At 40.3% G+C, this 16,948-nt stretch overlaps 1 protein-coding gene across 3 annotated transcripts; it reads left to right on the top strand.

The window, feature by feature from the left end:
• Positions 1–940: 940 nt before the first annotated feature.
• On the top strand, positions 941–13,145 carry tnpo2b (transportin 2b). Of its 3 annotated transcripts, none has more exons than XM_085277610.1 (24): positions 941–1,126; positions 1,765–1,864; positions 2,093–2,168; positions 2,315–2,464; positions 2,699–2,805; positions 2,928–3,061; positions 3,176–3,257; positions 3,916–4,038; positions 4,130–4,248; positions 4,353–4,413; positions 4,505–4,676; positions 5,476–5,628; positions 6,783–7,008; positions 7,096–7,267; positions 7,357–7,551; positions 7,637–7,795; positions 8,333–8,420; positions 8,513–8,611; positions 8,723–8,818; positions 8,936–9,011; positions 9,341–9,440; positions 9,547–9,621; positions 11,264–11,393; positions 11,502–13,145. In XM_085277610.1, exons 2-23 carry the CDS (start codon positions 1,766–1,768, stop codon positions 11,369–11,371), a joined length of 2,670 nt encoding a protein of 889 aa, XP_085133736.1. In that variant the 5' UTR covers positions 941–1,126; position 1,765; the 3' UTR covers positions 11,372–11,393; positions 11,502–13,145. The 3 variants fall into 3 exon arrangements, with proteins under 3 accessions (XP_085133736.1, XP_085133734.1, XP_085133735.1); XM_085277608.1 differs by having other exon boundaries at positions 8,327–8,420; XM_085277609.1 differs by lacking the exon at positions 941–1,126 and adding an exon at positions 1,255–1,417 and having other exon boundaries at positions 8,327–8,420.
• Positions 13,146–16,948: the final 3,803 nt, after the last annotated feature.

The raw sequence follows: 16,948 nt of genomic DNA, 5'->3' as shown, positions 1-16,948 counted from the left end.
GCTTACTCTGATTCTGCAAGGGCTTACAATGTGACAGCCCTGCAGCATATTAGGCTTATGATGCTAGAGTTTTGTTTGTTTTTTTTTCTTTTGGGAAGGGGTGGGGGGGGGGGGGGGGGGTTTCTTTTTCGAACCTAGGACCCCTGTGGCAACAGTGCTAACCACTGTTCCATCTTACTACCGTGTATTACTATAGATAAAGCTAAAATTAGTCATTTAATTAAGTAGTAATATGTGAAGCATGAAAGTGTACATATTGATTAATTAATATTTATCATCCAATAATATCACACATATCATATGATAATGCAATAGTGGGTACGTTATATATTTTAGACATGTTTTGAAAACTTTAGTACAATTACTTATGGAATTATAACTTTTACTTAAGTAAAATCGTCTAAATACTTGTCTAAGCACTTTACAAAGTACTTAATTTGAGTGTAGTGCCACTCTTCAAACAATACATATGTCTGAAGGCACAGGAGCCCTTGAATGTATACACAGTGTTTTCAGTGCCAGTTTTAACACTGTATTTACCTTGCTCATATCTCCTCTGTGCCATACCGGTGACAAAAATCACGGAGACGCTCATGATTGTGATTGTTGATGGGCCATCATCTCTGGTGACAGTGTTTTTCTGTCAACGCCCTGTCTCACTTCATACACATAGCTAACAGGCTAGAGGCGTTGAATATGGCTCCATCTAGTGGAGAAAAATGAAACCGCACAAACCGACGTAGGTATATTGTATAATCTGCTCCGTTCACGGAATAAAATGTTATCAGAATTTTATAATCATACATGCATTATTAATTAAGCGGTAAATGCTCATAAATGCTGAACACAGACTGAAATAACAGTAATACTTAAAGTTGTTTACGTCTCTTTCACCTCGCTCGAATACGGAAGCCGAACGTGATCATACAGATCACCCGGCTTGATTGCAAGGCATGCAATCTCTGTCACATACCAACTAGCATAGCAACCACGTAGATCTACTGCGATTAGAAGTTTGTATTTACCTACACAGACCGCGGATATATATATTATTTAATGTTAGTTGGTACATTGCATCTGCGCGGTTGTCTGTAGGAATATAGATCTACCACATCGGAGAAACCAGGTAAAACCTTTCGCGGTACTTTCAGGATGCTGTTAGCTAGCGGTGCTACTGATAGCTGCCGGGGGAAAGGGGGGGTTGGTGTGCGGCTGCCTTGTTATGCATATTAATTGAACCCCTTTAGCGGCTTTTGTGGCTTGGATTAAAACATAACTGTGGCAGCCGGGTAGTTGATGTGAGAAAGCGTTTCGGCAATCAGTGAATCGTTTACCTGTTACTGCGACGCCAGGCTAGCTTGCTAGCTGATGGAGCGAGACATTTGCGCCTTTACCGTCTGGGCCTCACGTAGAAAAGGTTCTTAGGGTCACGGTTGATAGTTGTTGATGTTTGGCTACTTATTCGTGAAGCCTTAAATGACCACTGGTTGTTGGTGGTCCTCGCCAGAAATGTCAAATGTTCATAAACGCCACTGCTTCCGCAGCACTGTTTTGCTACGCTATACATATTTACACTGACTCCAGCATTTTGTCTCAAATTACGATTCAAAGAACCGGTTTTGAGGCTATTTTAGAATTTGATGCTTTTAATAAGTCAGCATAATTCATTTGTTCTGTAGTCATTACATGGCGTTTTGATTTGTAAGATTACAGGTGCTGCAGTGAGCCCCTAAACGGGTAACGTGTGTGTGTGTTCTGTTGTAGGATGGAGTGGCAGCCGGATGAACAAGGTCTGCAGCAAGTGCTTCAGTTACTCAAGGATTCCCAGTCCCCAGACACAGCAACACAGAGAGCTGTGCAAGAAGTATCCTTACATCTGGCTCTGTATGTGTGTGTGTTTGACAGTTAGGGTGAGAGGAGAAGGTGTGAAATGTTGCCTCCCCCATGAGAGCTGGTGTGTCAGTTTGGAGGACAATGAGAAGATACTGTTTGTTCAGCTTGCATCAAGTGTCTGTGAAATGAAGGTCTGTGAGGATGTGTGAATTCTTGCTCTGTATTTATAGATGATTCAACTCCTTAACAGACTCTGCAGAAACTGGAACAGCTTAACCAGTTTCCAGATTTCAACAACTATCTCATCTTTGTTCTCACAAGCCTAAAATCTGAAGGTGAGTTTGTGCACATCAAATTTATAATTAAAAAAACAAAAAAAAAAAAAACGCGTACTAGATTGTTTCATCTTTGCTTACCTCTCTGTATCTCACCACCTCCTTTTGGGTTTTCATGTTGCCTCTCTGCTGTCTTCCTTGTCAAGATGAGCCCACTCGCTCTCTGAGCGGTCTGATTCTGAAGAACAATGTGAAAGCTCACTACCAGAACTTCCCTCCCAATGTGGCAGACTTCATCAAACGAGAATGCCTCAACAACATCGGAGACCCTTCACCGCTTATCAGAGCTACAATCGGTGGGTGTTTCAGTCAGAGAGGGAAGCTTGAGAAATAAAAGGTTTAGTTAGATGGAGTTTTTCAGCAGTGTGAGTCAGATTATTATGGAGGTGGGTGAATTTTTGCAGGTAATATGGTTGTGTGGGAGAAAGCGTTGTATTTTCAAGATCTTTAAATGACAGAGGGTGAGTTATCCGGCTGGGTTTTAAAGCCTAATGTACTAGTGTGTAACTTTTTAACTCTTTATTATAAAGGCATTCTGATCACGACCATCGCCTCCAAAGGAGAGCTGCAGACCTGGCCAGAGCTGCTGCCTCAGCTCTGTAACTTGCTCAACTCGGAGGACTATAACACCTGCGAGGTTAGGGTTACATACCTTAAACACATGCACAGCCTTGCAATGAAAATTTGGTACTATTTTGGTGATAAGGTTTGTGTCTGTTTCTTTTGTAATTTGTTTCTGATTTGTTTTTTTTTTGGCAGGGTTCTTTTGGAGCACTGCAAAAGATCTGTGAGGATTCATCAGAGTTGTTGGATAGCGATGCTTTGAACAGACCTCTTAACATCATGATCCCCAAATTCCTCCAGTTTTTCAAACATTGCAGCCCCAAGATCAGGTCAGTGAAATCCAAGTCTCAGTGTCTGAATCTTGCAGAATTAGCAGTTTTCCTTTCCTCCTCATCTAAAATCTCCTTGTTAAAATTATCTCTTGTTTTTTCTTTTTCGCCAAGGTCCCATGCTATAGCTTGTGTGAACCAGTTTATCATTGGCCGAGCTCAGGCTCTGATGGATAACATCGACACCTTTATTGAGGTGAGCAATTCAACATTTTTTACTTTTACTTACGTTTTTACGAGGATCGCAAAATTTTGCTCCATGAAGGTATTTTTGTTGTTGTTGTTTGGGTTTTTTTGGGTTTTTTTTTGCGAAAGCCTCTTTTTGACTTCAAACAGAAGCTGCATGAACACGGCACTTTTTCAGCTTACTGTGAAAACACCATTTGGCGCCGCACCACCATCTGCTCAGCTGTGATATACTCTGCCACATGTGTTGCAGACAGTGCTGACAGTTTTGTAAACAATGAAGTCTGAGCTGCTCTGCTGGACAAACTATGTGATGACATAATTTCTAAAATGTTCCAAGCCGTTTTTTTTGCCCTGTGTTCTGTAAAACAAAAAAGAAAAGGTTGCATATTTATTCCTGTTGAGCGACATGTCTGCTGTGTCAGTGATGGGCCAAAATGTTCCTAGACTCTAGTTAGTTTGTGGATGTGGGTAGATTGCCAGCACATGTAAAATAATTAAACAGACCTGCACACGTTTTATAGTAAAGGTGTAAAGCCTCATAAAACCTCTAGAATAATAAATGAATAATAAATTGTTTTTGTTCCTTCACCTTTGTTGACCCTACCTGTCTTTCCTTCCCGTTTTTAATTTGTTTTCTTTCTGTTGTTTGTTTATTTTCTATCCAGAGTCTGTTTGCTCTGGCTGGGGACGAGGACAGTGAAGTGAGGAAGAATGTGTGCAGGGCTCTGGTCATGCTCCTAGAAGTCCGAATTGACCGTCTCATCCCTCACATGCACAGCATCATCCAGGTAAAGGCCTGACTCATCTCGACCTTAAACTATGTTTGGCTGTCGCTTTCTCATCTTCTTAATCACTTGTTGTTGGGGTTTTTTTTCCCAGTATATGCTCCAGCGGACGCAGGACCCAGATGAGAACGTGGCCCTGGAGGCCTGTGAGTTCTGGCTGACACTGGCTGAACAGCCCATCTGTAAAGAGGCCCTTTCTGGCCACTTGGTCCAGTAAGTGCTCACTTTCTCCCATAGCAAGGACTGGTTTAATGATGAGATAATTTCATCTGAGTAGTAATGTGTTTCCTTATCTTTTTTTTTTTTTTTCTTTTCAGACTGATACCTATACTGGTGAATGGGATGAAGTATTCTGAAATAGATATCATTCTACTAAAGGTTAGCATCCTCTGGACAAATCTGGCATCTCTTCTTGTGTTTTGCTGTTTACCTGTGTTCTGAATTCACCTTGAGCTCTGATCTCCTCCAGGGTGATGTTGAAGAGGACGAGACGATTCCAGACAGCGAGCAGGACATCAAGCCTCGCTTCCACAAGTCCCGCACTGTCACCCTGCAGCATGAAGGAGGGGAGGGCGAGGAGGGGGAGGACATCGATGAAGATGAGGACGATGATGATGACACGCTGTCTGATTGGAACCTACGTGAGTTTCGCATGCAAAGTTAGAATTAAAGTTAGATTAGATTTCCTTACCAAAACAAGTAAAATGGAGCAGAACAGCACAAAAAATTAAACGTAGAACTAAATTATTAATAAAGAAAAGGTTCTTGTGAAATCTTTTGTGACATAAAATAATCTAAGCATTAGAAGGAAAGAGGTAGGACTGGGTGATCTTTTGAACATTATTTTAAAATTAAGGTTAAAGTAGAATAGAATACAAGGATGTTTGATTGAAAAGGGATCCTGTAGGTTTTTTGAACCTGCGTGGAAACTGCGTCATGTCAAAAACGTCTTTCAACCTAAAACCTATTATATACTGTTTTGTTGTGTAGTATTAATATTAAAAAAGTGCTTCACTTTTTTTTTTCTTCTATTTTTTTCTTCAAAACAGTACATTTGAAAATTCATGGACAAGGTTTAGGGTTAGCATTCAAAACAGTTTTTGGTTAAAGAGTGTGCACATACCGGTGAATTACTCATTACAGAAACATAAAAAATGATTTTAGCAATTACCGATACTGTTAATTGTTAATGTTTAATTATTAACCTTCATTGGGTGGTGGTGTAACAAATTTGTTAAGCGCCCCGTGTGTGTTTGCAAGAGTGTGTGCACGCGCAGGTATGTGAGAGATATGAATAGAAATGGATTGATTTCTCTGGGGAGCATTTACCAAAAAACCCCACCTACTTATCCTCTTTATTATAACCATTATAACCCTGTTGTGGTACCTTTTATTATAACATAGTTATCCAACACTGATCCTGGATTTTCCTCTTTTCAGGGAAGTGCTCTGCTGCCGCTCTGGATGTTCTTGCCAACGTGTTTCGTGAGGAGTTGCTGCCTCATCTCCTCCCCTTGCTCAAAGGCCTGCTTTTCCATCCTGATTGGGTCATCAAGGAGTCCGGCATCCTGGTGCTTGGGGCTATTGCTGAGGGTAAGATGAGGCAGAAGCACAGTAAAGGGGACTTAATATGTTTTTCTATTTTACCTGAGAAAAAATAAATTTCTAGTTTTAATCTGGGCTTTTTGTGGTACCCCAGTTCATCCACTACTGAAACAAGCCATGTTAGTTTTCTTGGCCCCTCCTTTTAAGCTAACTTGCCTATTGCTTGAACAGAAGGTGGATGGATTTTTTTTGCTACAGCCAGAGCTGTGTATCTGAGATTAGAGCAGGGCAATATGACCAAAAACATTTATCGCGATATACATTTGAAAATTTGCGATAACTATATAACTGACAATATAATTGACACTAGACAAAACATTTGACATATTTTTGAGCGCCGTGTACCACATAAAATCGTTTCGAGGTCAGTAAACACAACCAGAATTCATACATAAGGCACACGGGATTATAAGGGGCACTGTTGATTTTCAGAAAAATCCAAGTATTGATTTTAAGTGTGCCGTATTTTCCAAAAAACACGGTAATAACGACGGCCCGCTAGCATGCTCTACCAAAAATAGTGCTTTGTTGTGTATCAGAGGGACAAAAGCCAAACCAGTTCCACACCACTGAAGTTGCAGCATTTTTACAAACCAATTCTGGTTCATCTGTTTCATTTAACGATCCACTTTCGCCCTTCTCATTCTCCGTCGCCGCCATGCTTTTTCCGCCATGTGCGTATGAAAACAAAGGCACTGTGCGTTTTACCCATATTCTATCGCGATATTTCATTTTCTTATCGTTGCCCAACATTATACCGGTATTACCGTGAATGTTATGATATGGCCCAGCCCTATCTGAGATCACATTAAGGATATCTGCTCTCACTGACCAGAACCAAGAGTACAAAAACTGCCTGAAACAAAGCACTTAGAGCAATCTGAAAACTGAACCTTTGGCTCCTAGGGATTACTTTTGTATATGACAGAAAATGGGTATGTGTTGTTTACCTAGGTCCCCTCTAAAGAAAACTGATCATAGATGATAAGTTTAAGACTGTAACTATGGGGAGACCCCCCACATATTGTGTAATCTTTTATAAAACATTTTTTTTAAATTCTTTTTTAAATTTTAGAAATATCAAAACAAATTCTTTTCTCATTTCCACAATAGTGATAAATAAATTATGTTTATCCTTCCAGGATGTATGCAGGGTATGGTACCTTACTTGCCTGAGCTTATCCCTCACCTCATCCAGTGTTTATGTGACAAGAAGGCCTTGGTGCGCTCCATTGCCTGCTGGACCCTCAGTCGCTATGCCCACTGGGTGGTCAGCCAGCCCCCTGATGCTCACCTCAAACCCCTCATGACGGAGCTGCTCAAACGGATCCTGGATGGCAACAAGAGAGTACAAGAGGCTGCATGCAGGTACAGATCTTCCCTTTTCTTTGTTTTCTGTGTGCTTTCTAGTTTCTTACTAATAAGTGGTTAAACAAATTGCGTCCTTCCTCAAAGTGCATTTGCCACTCTGGAGGAAGAAGCATGCACAGAGCTGGTACCATACCTGAGCTTTATCCTGGACACCCTGGTTTTTGCTTTTGGGAAGTACCAGCACAAAAACCTCCTCATCCTCTATGATGCCATAGGAACACTGGCAGACTCTGTGGGACACCATCTCAACCAGCCTGTGAGCCCGAACGTTTTAGACACAGCTGCATGCATTTACACAAAAATGACAAAAAACAAAGACAAAAATCTCCCTCTTGTTTTGTTTAGGAGTACATACAAAAGCTGATGCCTCCACTGATAGCCAAGTGGAATGAGTTGAAGGATGAGGACAAAGATCTCTTCCCTCTGCTCGAGTGTCTGTCATCTGTTGCCACAGCGCTGCAGAGCGGCTTCCTTCCCTATTGTGAGCCCGTCTATCAGCGCTGTGTCACCCTGGTCCAGAAGACCCTTGCTCAGGCCATGGTGAACCAAACATGCATATTTAATTACTCACAATTTATGCTTTTGCTGCTTTACATAAATGACACTCGTTTTGCGTACATCTCAGATGTACAGTCAGCAGCCAGATCAGTATGAAGCACCCGACAAGGACTTCATGATTGTGGCCTTGGATCTTTTAAGTGGCTTGGCAGAGGGACTCGGAGGCCACGTGGACACACTCGTGGCTCGCAGTAATATCATGACCCTGCTTTTCCAATGCATGCAGGTGAGGAGAGCCTATGTTTGTGTGAATGCCTTTCCAGAGATCATTCAGAGTCAATGCTGTATATGTTTAAGTTTTCATTTTTAATGTTGGTGTATGAATCTCTGAGTCTCTCTCTGAATCAAATTAGCTGCATGCATGTACATCGGTATTAGTGTAATTTCATGTAATGGATTTTTTTTTTTTTTTAAATCCCTGGTTCTTTGTATCAGTTGTATTTAGAAATGCTCATGTAAACAGGATATTTTCCACTACTTTTCACTCTGCATTTAATTTTAATGTGAAGTAGCCAGAGGAAATGTGCTATATTTGTAGCAGAGTGCTCAGCGCTTGCAGCCATTTGATCACAGAAGGTTTATCTGGAAAGAAACACTTTTTTTTGTTTTAAACTGCTCATGTTTTGCAATGTTTTATTTTTTTCAAAATCGCAGAAGAAGGAGGAGGACAACTGCCACGACGTGTTAGATGTGCCAAATTCTTTCAGTCATTTGATGGTGTATATTCACATTACTCCTTGTCTTTCTGTCTCTTTTGTCCCAGGATACGATGCCCGAAGTAAGACAGAGTTCATTTGCTCTGCTGGGTGACTTGACCAAAGCTTGCTTTCCTCATGTCAAACCCTGTATCGGTAAACATTTAGCTGTCTGTTACCCTTACACACCTGTACATACATATACGTATCCCATAATTCTACTTTTTAACATTTTGTGTCTCTCTTAGCTGAATTCATGCCAATCCTCGGAACAAATCTGAACCCAGAGTTCATCTCCGTCTGCAACAACGCTACCTGGGCCATAGGAGAGATCTGCATGCAGATGGGTACGTGGAAGAAGCCCAGTTTTTGTTCTATGTATTTATGCTAACTTTTTGATGTACGGCTGTACAGTGTGAGATGTCGTGTGTCTCATTTTATTTTTATTTCTCTGTCAGGAGTGGAGATGCAGCCATACATTGCTATGGTTCTGAACCAGCTGGTGGAGATTATTAATCGACCCAATACTCCCAAGACCCTGTTGGAGAACACCGGTATATGATTTCACAGATCATTTTATACATGCTTTCAAGGGGAAGGGAAGGGACTTGTACAGATACAAATATGCATTTATCTAAGAGCAGGTTTGACTCATCTCTGTTCTCTTCCAGCAATCACCATTGGCCGGCTGGGCTATGTGTGTCCTCAGGAGGTCGCGCCCATGTTGCCGCAGTTCATCCGACCCTGGTGAGAGATGGTTTGATTCTGAGTCTGAAAAGTGAGGTTGAAGTGAAAATGCAGACTTAAGATACTTTGTTCTAATGGATGCATTATCATTTACATAACTTCATTCTTTAAATGATTTCCAGAATTGTTACTAATTCCTTGGGAATAAGAATTCTTTTCTTCAAGCCCAATAGCAAAATAAGTCGTCTTTCACAGTGACACAACAGTTTGCATGTCTCCCATAAATTTTTGATTTGGTTTATCTCTTATTAAAATGGGACTTGTGAACTCACAATTCTGGCAGCATCATGCTTAGCGGTCACTAACTGGTTAATAATTGCACAATGCAGGTGTACGTCTCTCCGAAACATCCGAGACAACGAGGAGAAAGACTCCGCCTTCCGTGGGATTTGCATTATGATTGGCGTGAACCCTGGAGGTGTGGTGCAGGTGAGACACTGCTCATTGCAGTCATTAGGATTCACAGTGTGCGTATTTGGCTGTAAATTAAATCAAAAGATAGTGTTGAGGTTGATCTCTTCCTGTGTTTGTTCAGGACTTCATCTTCTTCTGTGACGCTGTGGCCTCCTGGGTCAATCCTAAAGATGACCTGAGAGACATGTTCTACAAGGTGAGGGTCCACCTCATTTTAAGGGGCGAGTTCTTGTTTCCACAGCTAGTACCATCCTTCTGTCTCCTCTCCCTCTGAGAGTGACTCGGTGTGAGGTGCAGTGACCTTAGGCGCAGCAGAGTGTTAACTATGAACCTCAGCAGCACAGACAGGGATGTTTCTATGCAGAAAAACTGACTGCACACATTCCCCTCAGGGTCCATCACATAAAGTGTGATCTAAGACTAGACAGACAAACGTCAAAGCACAAGGATCCATTCAGTAATGTTTAATTCAGTCTAATGTATCAGTGTGCTGGGCTTCATTATAAAAGGAACCCTTAATATGGATTTGGATCAGACTGATTGCATTGCAACAGAACTTGTGTAGGACCCTTCCTTTGATGCATTTGATTACTGACCTGTTTCATAATACCCCGTTCCTCTATGGCGAACAAAATGAAATTGGTAAATCTGCCTGGTCTATAAATTTACCTTTTATACTAGGGCTGTGCGATATGACTAAAATCTCATATCCTGATATAAGACATTTATTGTCCCGACAACGGTATGTATCACAAATGTTACATTTTCTGTAAATTCTGTGAATCTCGACTTGCGTGAAGTGTTTTCAGCTGGGCATCGTGTACCTGGAGTCGAGTTTTACATAAGTTGAAACGGCCGCAATTTTCTTTGAGTTTTTATTTTATGGCGTGTCTAAGGTTTATTTTTTAGCACCTGACGGCTCTTTTTAGCTTCTTGTCCGTAAACACTCTGCATGCTATTTCACGTAATTCAGTTTATTTTGAAAAATCTCAACAGGATCTTCAGATTTATTTTGAAAGGTTTATGTGGAAAACAAAGAAGCGGACAGCGGAGCCACGAGATGGTTTTACCGTCGTTGTTGCTAACGGCAACGCATAAAAACTGTCGCTTGTCCGTCCGTGGTGTGGTTATATTAAGAGAAAGCGAGAACTTTAAGAAATTCTACAGTGACCATCAAAACGATGAAAAAATATTTGCGTAAACAGTTTATTTTGCGACACCACGAAATAAATGATAGCGTAAAATGAAACGATGGACGTTTTCATATCGTCATCCGATATGCATCGTTATATCGAACAGCCCTATTTTATACTATTTTGATCTAAGCTGATTTTGGCCTAGTTTATAGTATTTTGATACTATATGACGTAGGTCTCCAGAAAATATTGGGTGATGCCTATTAGTTTCACTCCATGTCCCTGAAGGAAGTAACCACTTACTGGACACTGTTTTGCACACACATACTTTACTTAGGTGGGACTCTCTCAGCTATATACGGCTCCTTATTTAAGTTTTTGTTTTTTATGTTCCTCTAAGAGAACTATTGCATTATTTTGAAAGTTGAATCACTGCAATCCAGCTATCTTCAGCTGGATTGCTGGCTCGGTTGTAGTTGTGGTGGTTAAAATGTGACCACAAGTGACACATTCAGTGGGTCTGTAATGCAGTAAGCAGTGGTTGCAGCATAACATATAGAGACAAAGTGGAAATTTTAGAGCAGATAATAACACAAGATCCTGAGGTTGTAATTATGCTTTTTCACTGGACTGTTTCTCGATCAGTCCACTTCTCCTGCCTGCTTGAGATATTGAAGAGATGCCATTTTTCTGTTTCCAAAGATCTTGCATGGTTTTAAGGAGCAGGTTGGGGAGGAGAACTGGCAACAGTTTTCAGAGCAGTTCCCACCACTGCTGAAGGAGAGACTGGCAGCCTGCTATGGGGTTTAGATTCTCTACATCCACCTAAGAGGTAATGCCACATCCAGCTTCATTTAAACTGCATTTTTAGGCACAAACTGCATTTGATTAATATTAACTTATTTGTGTCCATCTCTCTCTCACTTTTCGCTCCTTCCAGGTGAGCCAGCAGGAGGAGGGTGAATGGGAAACTCATCCATCTGTGTATTGCACTGCCCTGATCTGGGGGGAGGGAGAGGGATGCTATTGGCCGCTCCCCCTGATGGACGGCCCCCACGCCCTATGTGTTTGTCCATAGAGGGAGGGTAGGCGGGTGGGAGGGAGGGACAGGGAGGACACCTCTAGATTAACTAGGCAGGGACCTGACACAGAAAAACTAACTGGTAGGGACAGATAGAGAGGGACAGAGAGAAGGAGACGGAGGAGAGATGGAGGGAGAGACAGGATGGGAAAGAGGAGAGGCAGGGAAAGATACCAGCATAGAGTGAGTTCAGGGAAAGAAACGGAGGGAATTCAGTAATAAGGAAGGGAAAAAAGAGCCACAGAAAGGTCTGTTACTTGGCTTTGAGGACAGGGACAGCTGAGATTTTAATGGGATTCTTAAACTTAAGAGTAATTCTTGACCGACAGAGACAGACCAACGAACACAGACTCTCACACTTTAACTTGCACATGCTGTACATTCAGTACATGTAACAGACTGTAGGTGGCACTATAATTTAGACTTTTTAAGACCTACTACATGTAGTTAGGGACCGACAGGTGTCTAAATTCTGTTCATTTTCTGGGTGATACATTTCTTTTCCGGGGAATAGGATTCAGTATAAATTACTTCATCCATAGTCACTGAAACAATACTTAACTGTAAGATAATCTAGCTATCTTCATCTGTGTTTCCTACCTTCATTTTTGACCAGAGTGCTGCTTCACAGAGCTTTCTATCTATCAGACGTATTCCTGTCACATTTTCTACCTGATCAAACCAGAGTAAGAGAGCAGGAGGGAAAAAAACTAAGCATCTTTTCCTCTTGGCTTCACAGCAACCATTCCTCTAGGAAGGGAGGATTAGGGCTAACACATTTGTTTTCTCTCCAGAGGGGGAGGAAATATTACCAAGAAAATCACATTTTTAGTTGTCTCTGTGCAGTTTTGTGCGTGTGAATGTGCACGCGCGCACGTGTGTGCATGTGCAGTTTATAAATCCTTACTTCGGCATTCTGTGTTAACAGTCCGTGAAATGTGTATTGTTTTTGATATGGTACCGAGCTAAAACTTGACTCCCACCGCGATGTCCTTTGGCACCTGTTAACTGTGACCAAGTGTGTGTGTTTGTTTGTTTGTTTTTTTTGTATGTGTGTGAGTGTGTATGTGTTTGTCTACATTCGTACTGATATCCATTTGATGCCATATCAATATCTTAAGTAAAACAGTGATTGGCAGTGTCATTGTGATCTTTATAATGTTTTAAAACTGGTCCTTTTTTTGCTGCTACTGATGATTCTTGTTTTTGTTTTTTTTTGTTTTTTTATATAGTGGATTTAAATTCGCACACTTAACACAAAAAATGAATTAATGCTATTTTCAGTGACTGTTAAGTTGTTTTTTTGCACTTTTTTAAAAATTTTTATTTTACCTATATTTTGTTTTTGTATGGATTTTTTTTTTTAACCTCACCCATATGATATGGTTTGACCCTAATGTCAGTGTTTGTCATACTGTGTTGCACTGTGAAATTAAGTGTCTGTGACTGGCAAAAATATCCCAATACTAAATGGCAAATAAAAATAACTTTGTGAAACTGCGACTAATCCGCACTTTTACAATGACTAACCTTGCCATATTGCTGAGTGGTACGTGTGTGCGTGTGAATGTATGTGTGTGTGTGTGATCCTGCATGTGTAGGTGCGCATGAGTACCTTTTTTTTACCTATGAGCATGTTTTTGATAGTTTAGTTATGATGTGTGCACAGTAGGGATGCAAATGATATTTTCTTTCTGTATTTGGAAGGGTTGTAGCCTGCCCCAGCATACTTTGTGTGCATGCTCAGTGTCGGTGTTTTCACTTTGCGTGCGTGAAAGTGTGTGTGTGTGTGTGTGTGTGTGTGTGTGTGTGTGTGTGTGCAGTTTGATGGATATTTTAGAAAAAAATGATTGCCCTTTACACACCAACACACCACCTCAAATCACAATAAGACAAGAGCACAGTACACTTAAAATAATAAAAGCTAGGACACTGCCAAAGAGCAATAGCCACTGAAATTTTAAAAGCAGACAGTGATTAGAGGTGAGCTGCTATTTCCAATAGTCACCTTGTTTGTCGTGCTGGTGTAGAGTTAGACGCACAGTGGGGCTTTTATGGATAATCATTGTTAAGGTTTTTCCAGCAAAATTGACTACAGGGATTTTTTTTTTCCATTTGATAATCTGCCAGTGTTTTGCAGCATGTTGACATTTGGAAACACGCAGTGGTACTTGGTTTGACCTAGACTGTGACCATAGAGATAATCAAACCGATCCTTAGTTATTTCAAATATGAGATAATCTCAACCCCAGTTTAATTCTCTCGCCACTGTCTCTTAGTTCAAAGCTTGAAAACACATAAAAATGTTTGTGGTTGCTTGTTTTTTGCTTTACTGCTATTTTTTTTTTTTTTTAAATCTTCATGAGCAGTTTTTGTATTGGCAAGGTCGGTGTATTTTGTTTCTTTGTCTTCTTCAGTGCCAGTCAAGATTATGATGAATTTGAAGTGAAAGTGGGGGCATCACGGCTTCTTTAAGAGGAAAAGAAGCAGTTTATGTGTCCGTTCTGTTTATATAATAAAAAGCATGATAATGTTGCAGTTTGGCAGAAAGACTTTGGTACTTTTTGTTTTTCTGTGAATTCCTCTCGCCAGTCTTGTTCCCTTTTTTGGAAGATGGGAATAGAAATAAAAATGCTTTCAGTCTATTATATGATTTATAGTTTGTGTGGAATCTCAAAAGTCCAAATGGATAGTGGAGTCGTGAAATAAATCATGACGTGCATGCTGAAGGGTGATTGTTACAGTTGCCAGTCCAGTGTTTTTTATCAAAGGATGACGGTTTGGTGTGAATTCTTAACTCTTAAAAATCCTTAGCCCTTAGGGCTTAAAAGTTTGTTTGTTTTTATGCTGTATTTTCTGTTCATGCAAAACTGAGCTGCAAACTCCATCATGTTCAGCCATGAGTTATCTCTGGAAATATTAATGTTACCAGAATTTCCTCAGGTCACCTCGTCAGGAACTCTACTTGGCACAAAGGTGGATGTTTTACAAAAGCGCACTGCAGGACTCTCAGGAAATAAAAGTAACATCGCTTGCTCTGTTTAGTTTTCACAGCAGACCTGGCTCTTGTACTGAAAAGTAATGATGCAAACGTCCCAGCTGTCCCGCTAAACTGTTACCTTTATCCCAGAAAACATTACAGTGTCTCTTAATCTGCAAGGGTCACTTATAGATCTGGAGGAACAGGAAGAACAGTTACTTTAATGTGTAGATGTTCACGGAGAGAAAATGTGGCATATTCAGATGTTTGTATCTTGTATCTGCAGTTTATTTACTTAATTTCAAATATGAACTTTGTATATATTTCACACATTTTTCACTGCTCAGTGTAGATTTTTTTAATATACCAATTTCATTTTCAAAATTAAGATGTATTGTTTTGATCATTGTAGTGCATTTCGGGCACATCTATGGAAATGCGTTTATAAAATGTTATGAGTAATATGATCCACCGCAGACTCCTCAGACTGGGTCAGTGATTAAACACATTCAACATAAATGTAACATAGTACATGCATAACATTTCTTTCCCAGCTACTTTTAATTGTGAACTAAAATATCTTATACGAGTGTATGTAACAACAGCCTTTAGTTCATGGATTCTGCATTTGAAGCCTCCATATTAGCATTTTGTAGCATATAGCATTAGCATGTTATACTTTTAACGTCAGTAGTGACTCCCTAAATTGCACAGCTACAATGCACAGACATACATAGGCTACTTTCTAATTATGTTGATAGAATACAAGAATTTCACTCACCAACACTGAACCACAAACATCTGGGACGTATAATTTCTCAGAGCTCAGAACTCTTTCCAGGATATTTAATGGAGATATTTCAGCCAGTTGAAGAGGTTTGTGGGAAGTTAAAAAATTCTATCAGCAATAAAAAAAAATTAAGTACTTGAAAAAACGCTTAAAAAGGAGAATTCGGTGACTTTTAATGACGTATAACGTGCACGAACATCCAGCTTTCATATAAACTCATACACAGTAATTTAAAGCAGCTGCACTCAATCACAAGATTTAAGGATGAGGTAATGGAGCTAATAAAATTTAATTTATACAGAGTGTTAGAGTTGAATAACACTGCATCACAAAGCTTTGTTTACAGTTTGCAAACTAGTCGAGGTACATGAGAGGGATTTAGCCTGAAGCTTGAGGTGAAGTTTGGGCAGAGAACGTTCAGGGAAACCCCCGAGTTAAGCTCTTTTCTGTCTGATCACTTCTCTCCCAGTGTTTCCTTCCTTATCTGTCCCTTTTCCATCTCTGTACTGAGACACCATCACATGTAGATCAGCACACAAAATCTGCATCCAATGCAAAAACTGTGAGAAAGCTGGCTCGCTCGCTTTGACAGATAAAAATGTAGGCTCAGTTGTTTCTATATGTGTTTGTTTCAGCTGTAAACTGATACGAACAGGCTTTCATCTTCTGTTGGTGTCCTTATTCAGCTTTTTGTTCAATTTACAAAGTTCACAAAGAAGAAGGGAAGAGCTGATGGTCCCACAGGGCCAGATATTTTTGCCATGACCTCATGAAGACTTTAGTTACAGTTCACTCTGGTCTGGTTTTTGCTACAATGCTTGAAGAGCAAACCTACAAATATAATTTCACCTGAACAGAATGTTTTGGTTGTTTTCTGCACTAAATAATATCTAACAAGACCTTTTGAATTTATTTTTTAAAATAAAATCCAAAAGATTGTTGACCTTTAGAATTGCACATGTACACACCTTCATACTGAAATCATGTAGTTGTTTCTTTCACTAAGCTAAAGCACTTAATTTTTAAAGTTTCTCTTACCAGCAGTTCTGCTAACTAACAACTTTTGGTGGGATTAATGGAAAAAGATGCAAAGGGATGGTGGTTGAACAGCTGAACGGGTCATAGCGTTCATGAGAAACTGCCAGTTGAGCAACCTAAATCTTTCAGATCATCAAACAAATGTTAATATTAGACATCGATGTGGAAGAATTTAGGTTCTTCTTTGGAGATTTGTTGAAATTCAACCACAGTGGAGGGTTTGTGAGCATAAATGGCCCGTTTAAGGTCACGCCAAAGCGCCTCAGTTGGATTTAAGCCCACACTTTGACTATGTCACTCCAAAACCTTCATTTTTTTTCAGAGTCGTGCAGAGTTTGACTTACTGGTGTGTTTTGGATCATTGTCAACATTCCTCCACAGCAATGATAGTTGTAGCTGCCAGACAAAAGGAAAAGGGCAAATACGAGGCTTGTGGAGATGGCGACGTGTGCGACAGAGGAATATGACAACAGGAAGTGTTGGAAATGAATGATCTGC

This window comes from Mchenga conophoros, linkage group LG6 (genome assembly GCF_057382185.1).
Source record: "Mchenga conophoros isolate Kocher_MC1m ecotype Shallow Benthic linkage group LG6, M_conophoros_male_GT1.1, whole genome shotgun sequence".
Lineage (NCBI taxonomy): Eukaryota > Metazoa > Chordata > Actinopteri > Cichliformes > Cichlidae > Mchenga > Mchenga conophoros.
Note: the sequence above shows the minus strand (reverse complement) of the source record. Positions and strands in the feature narration are given on the sequence as shown.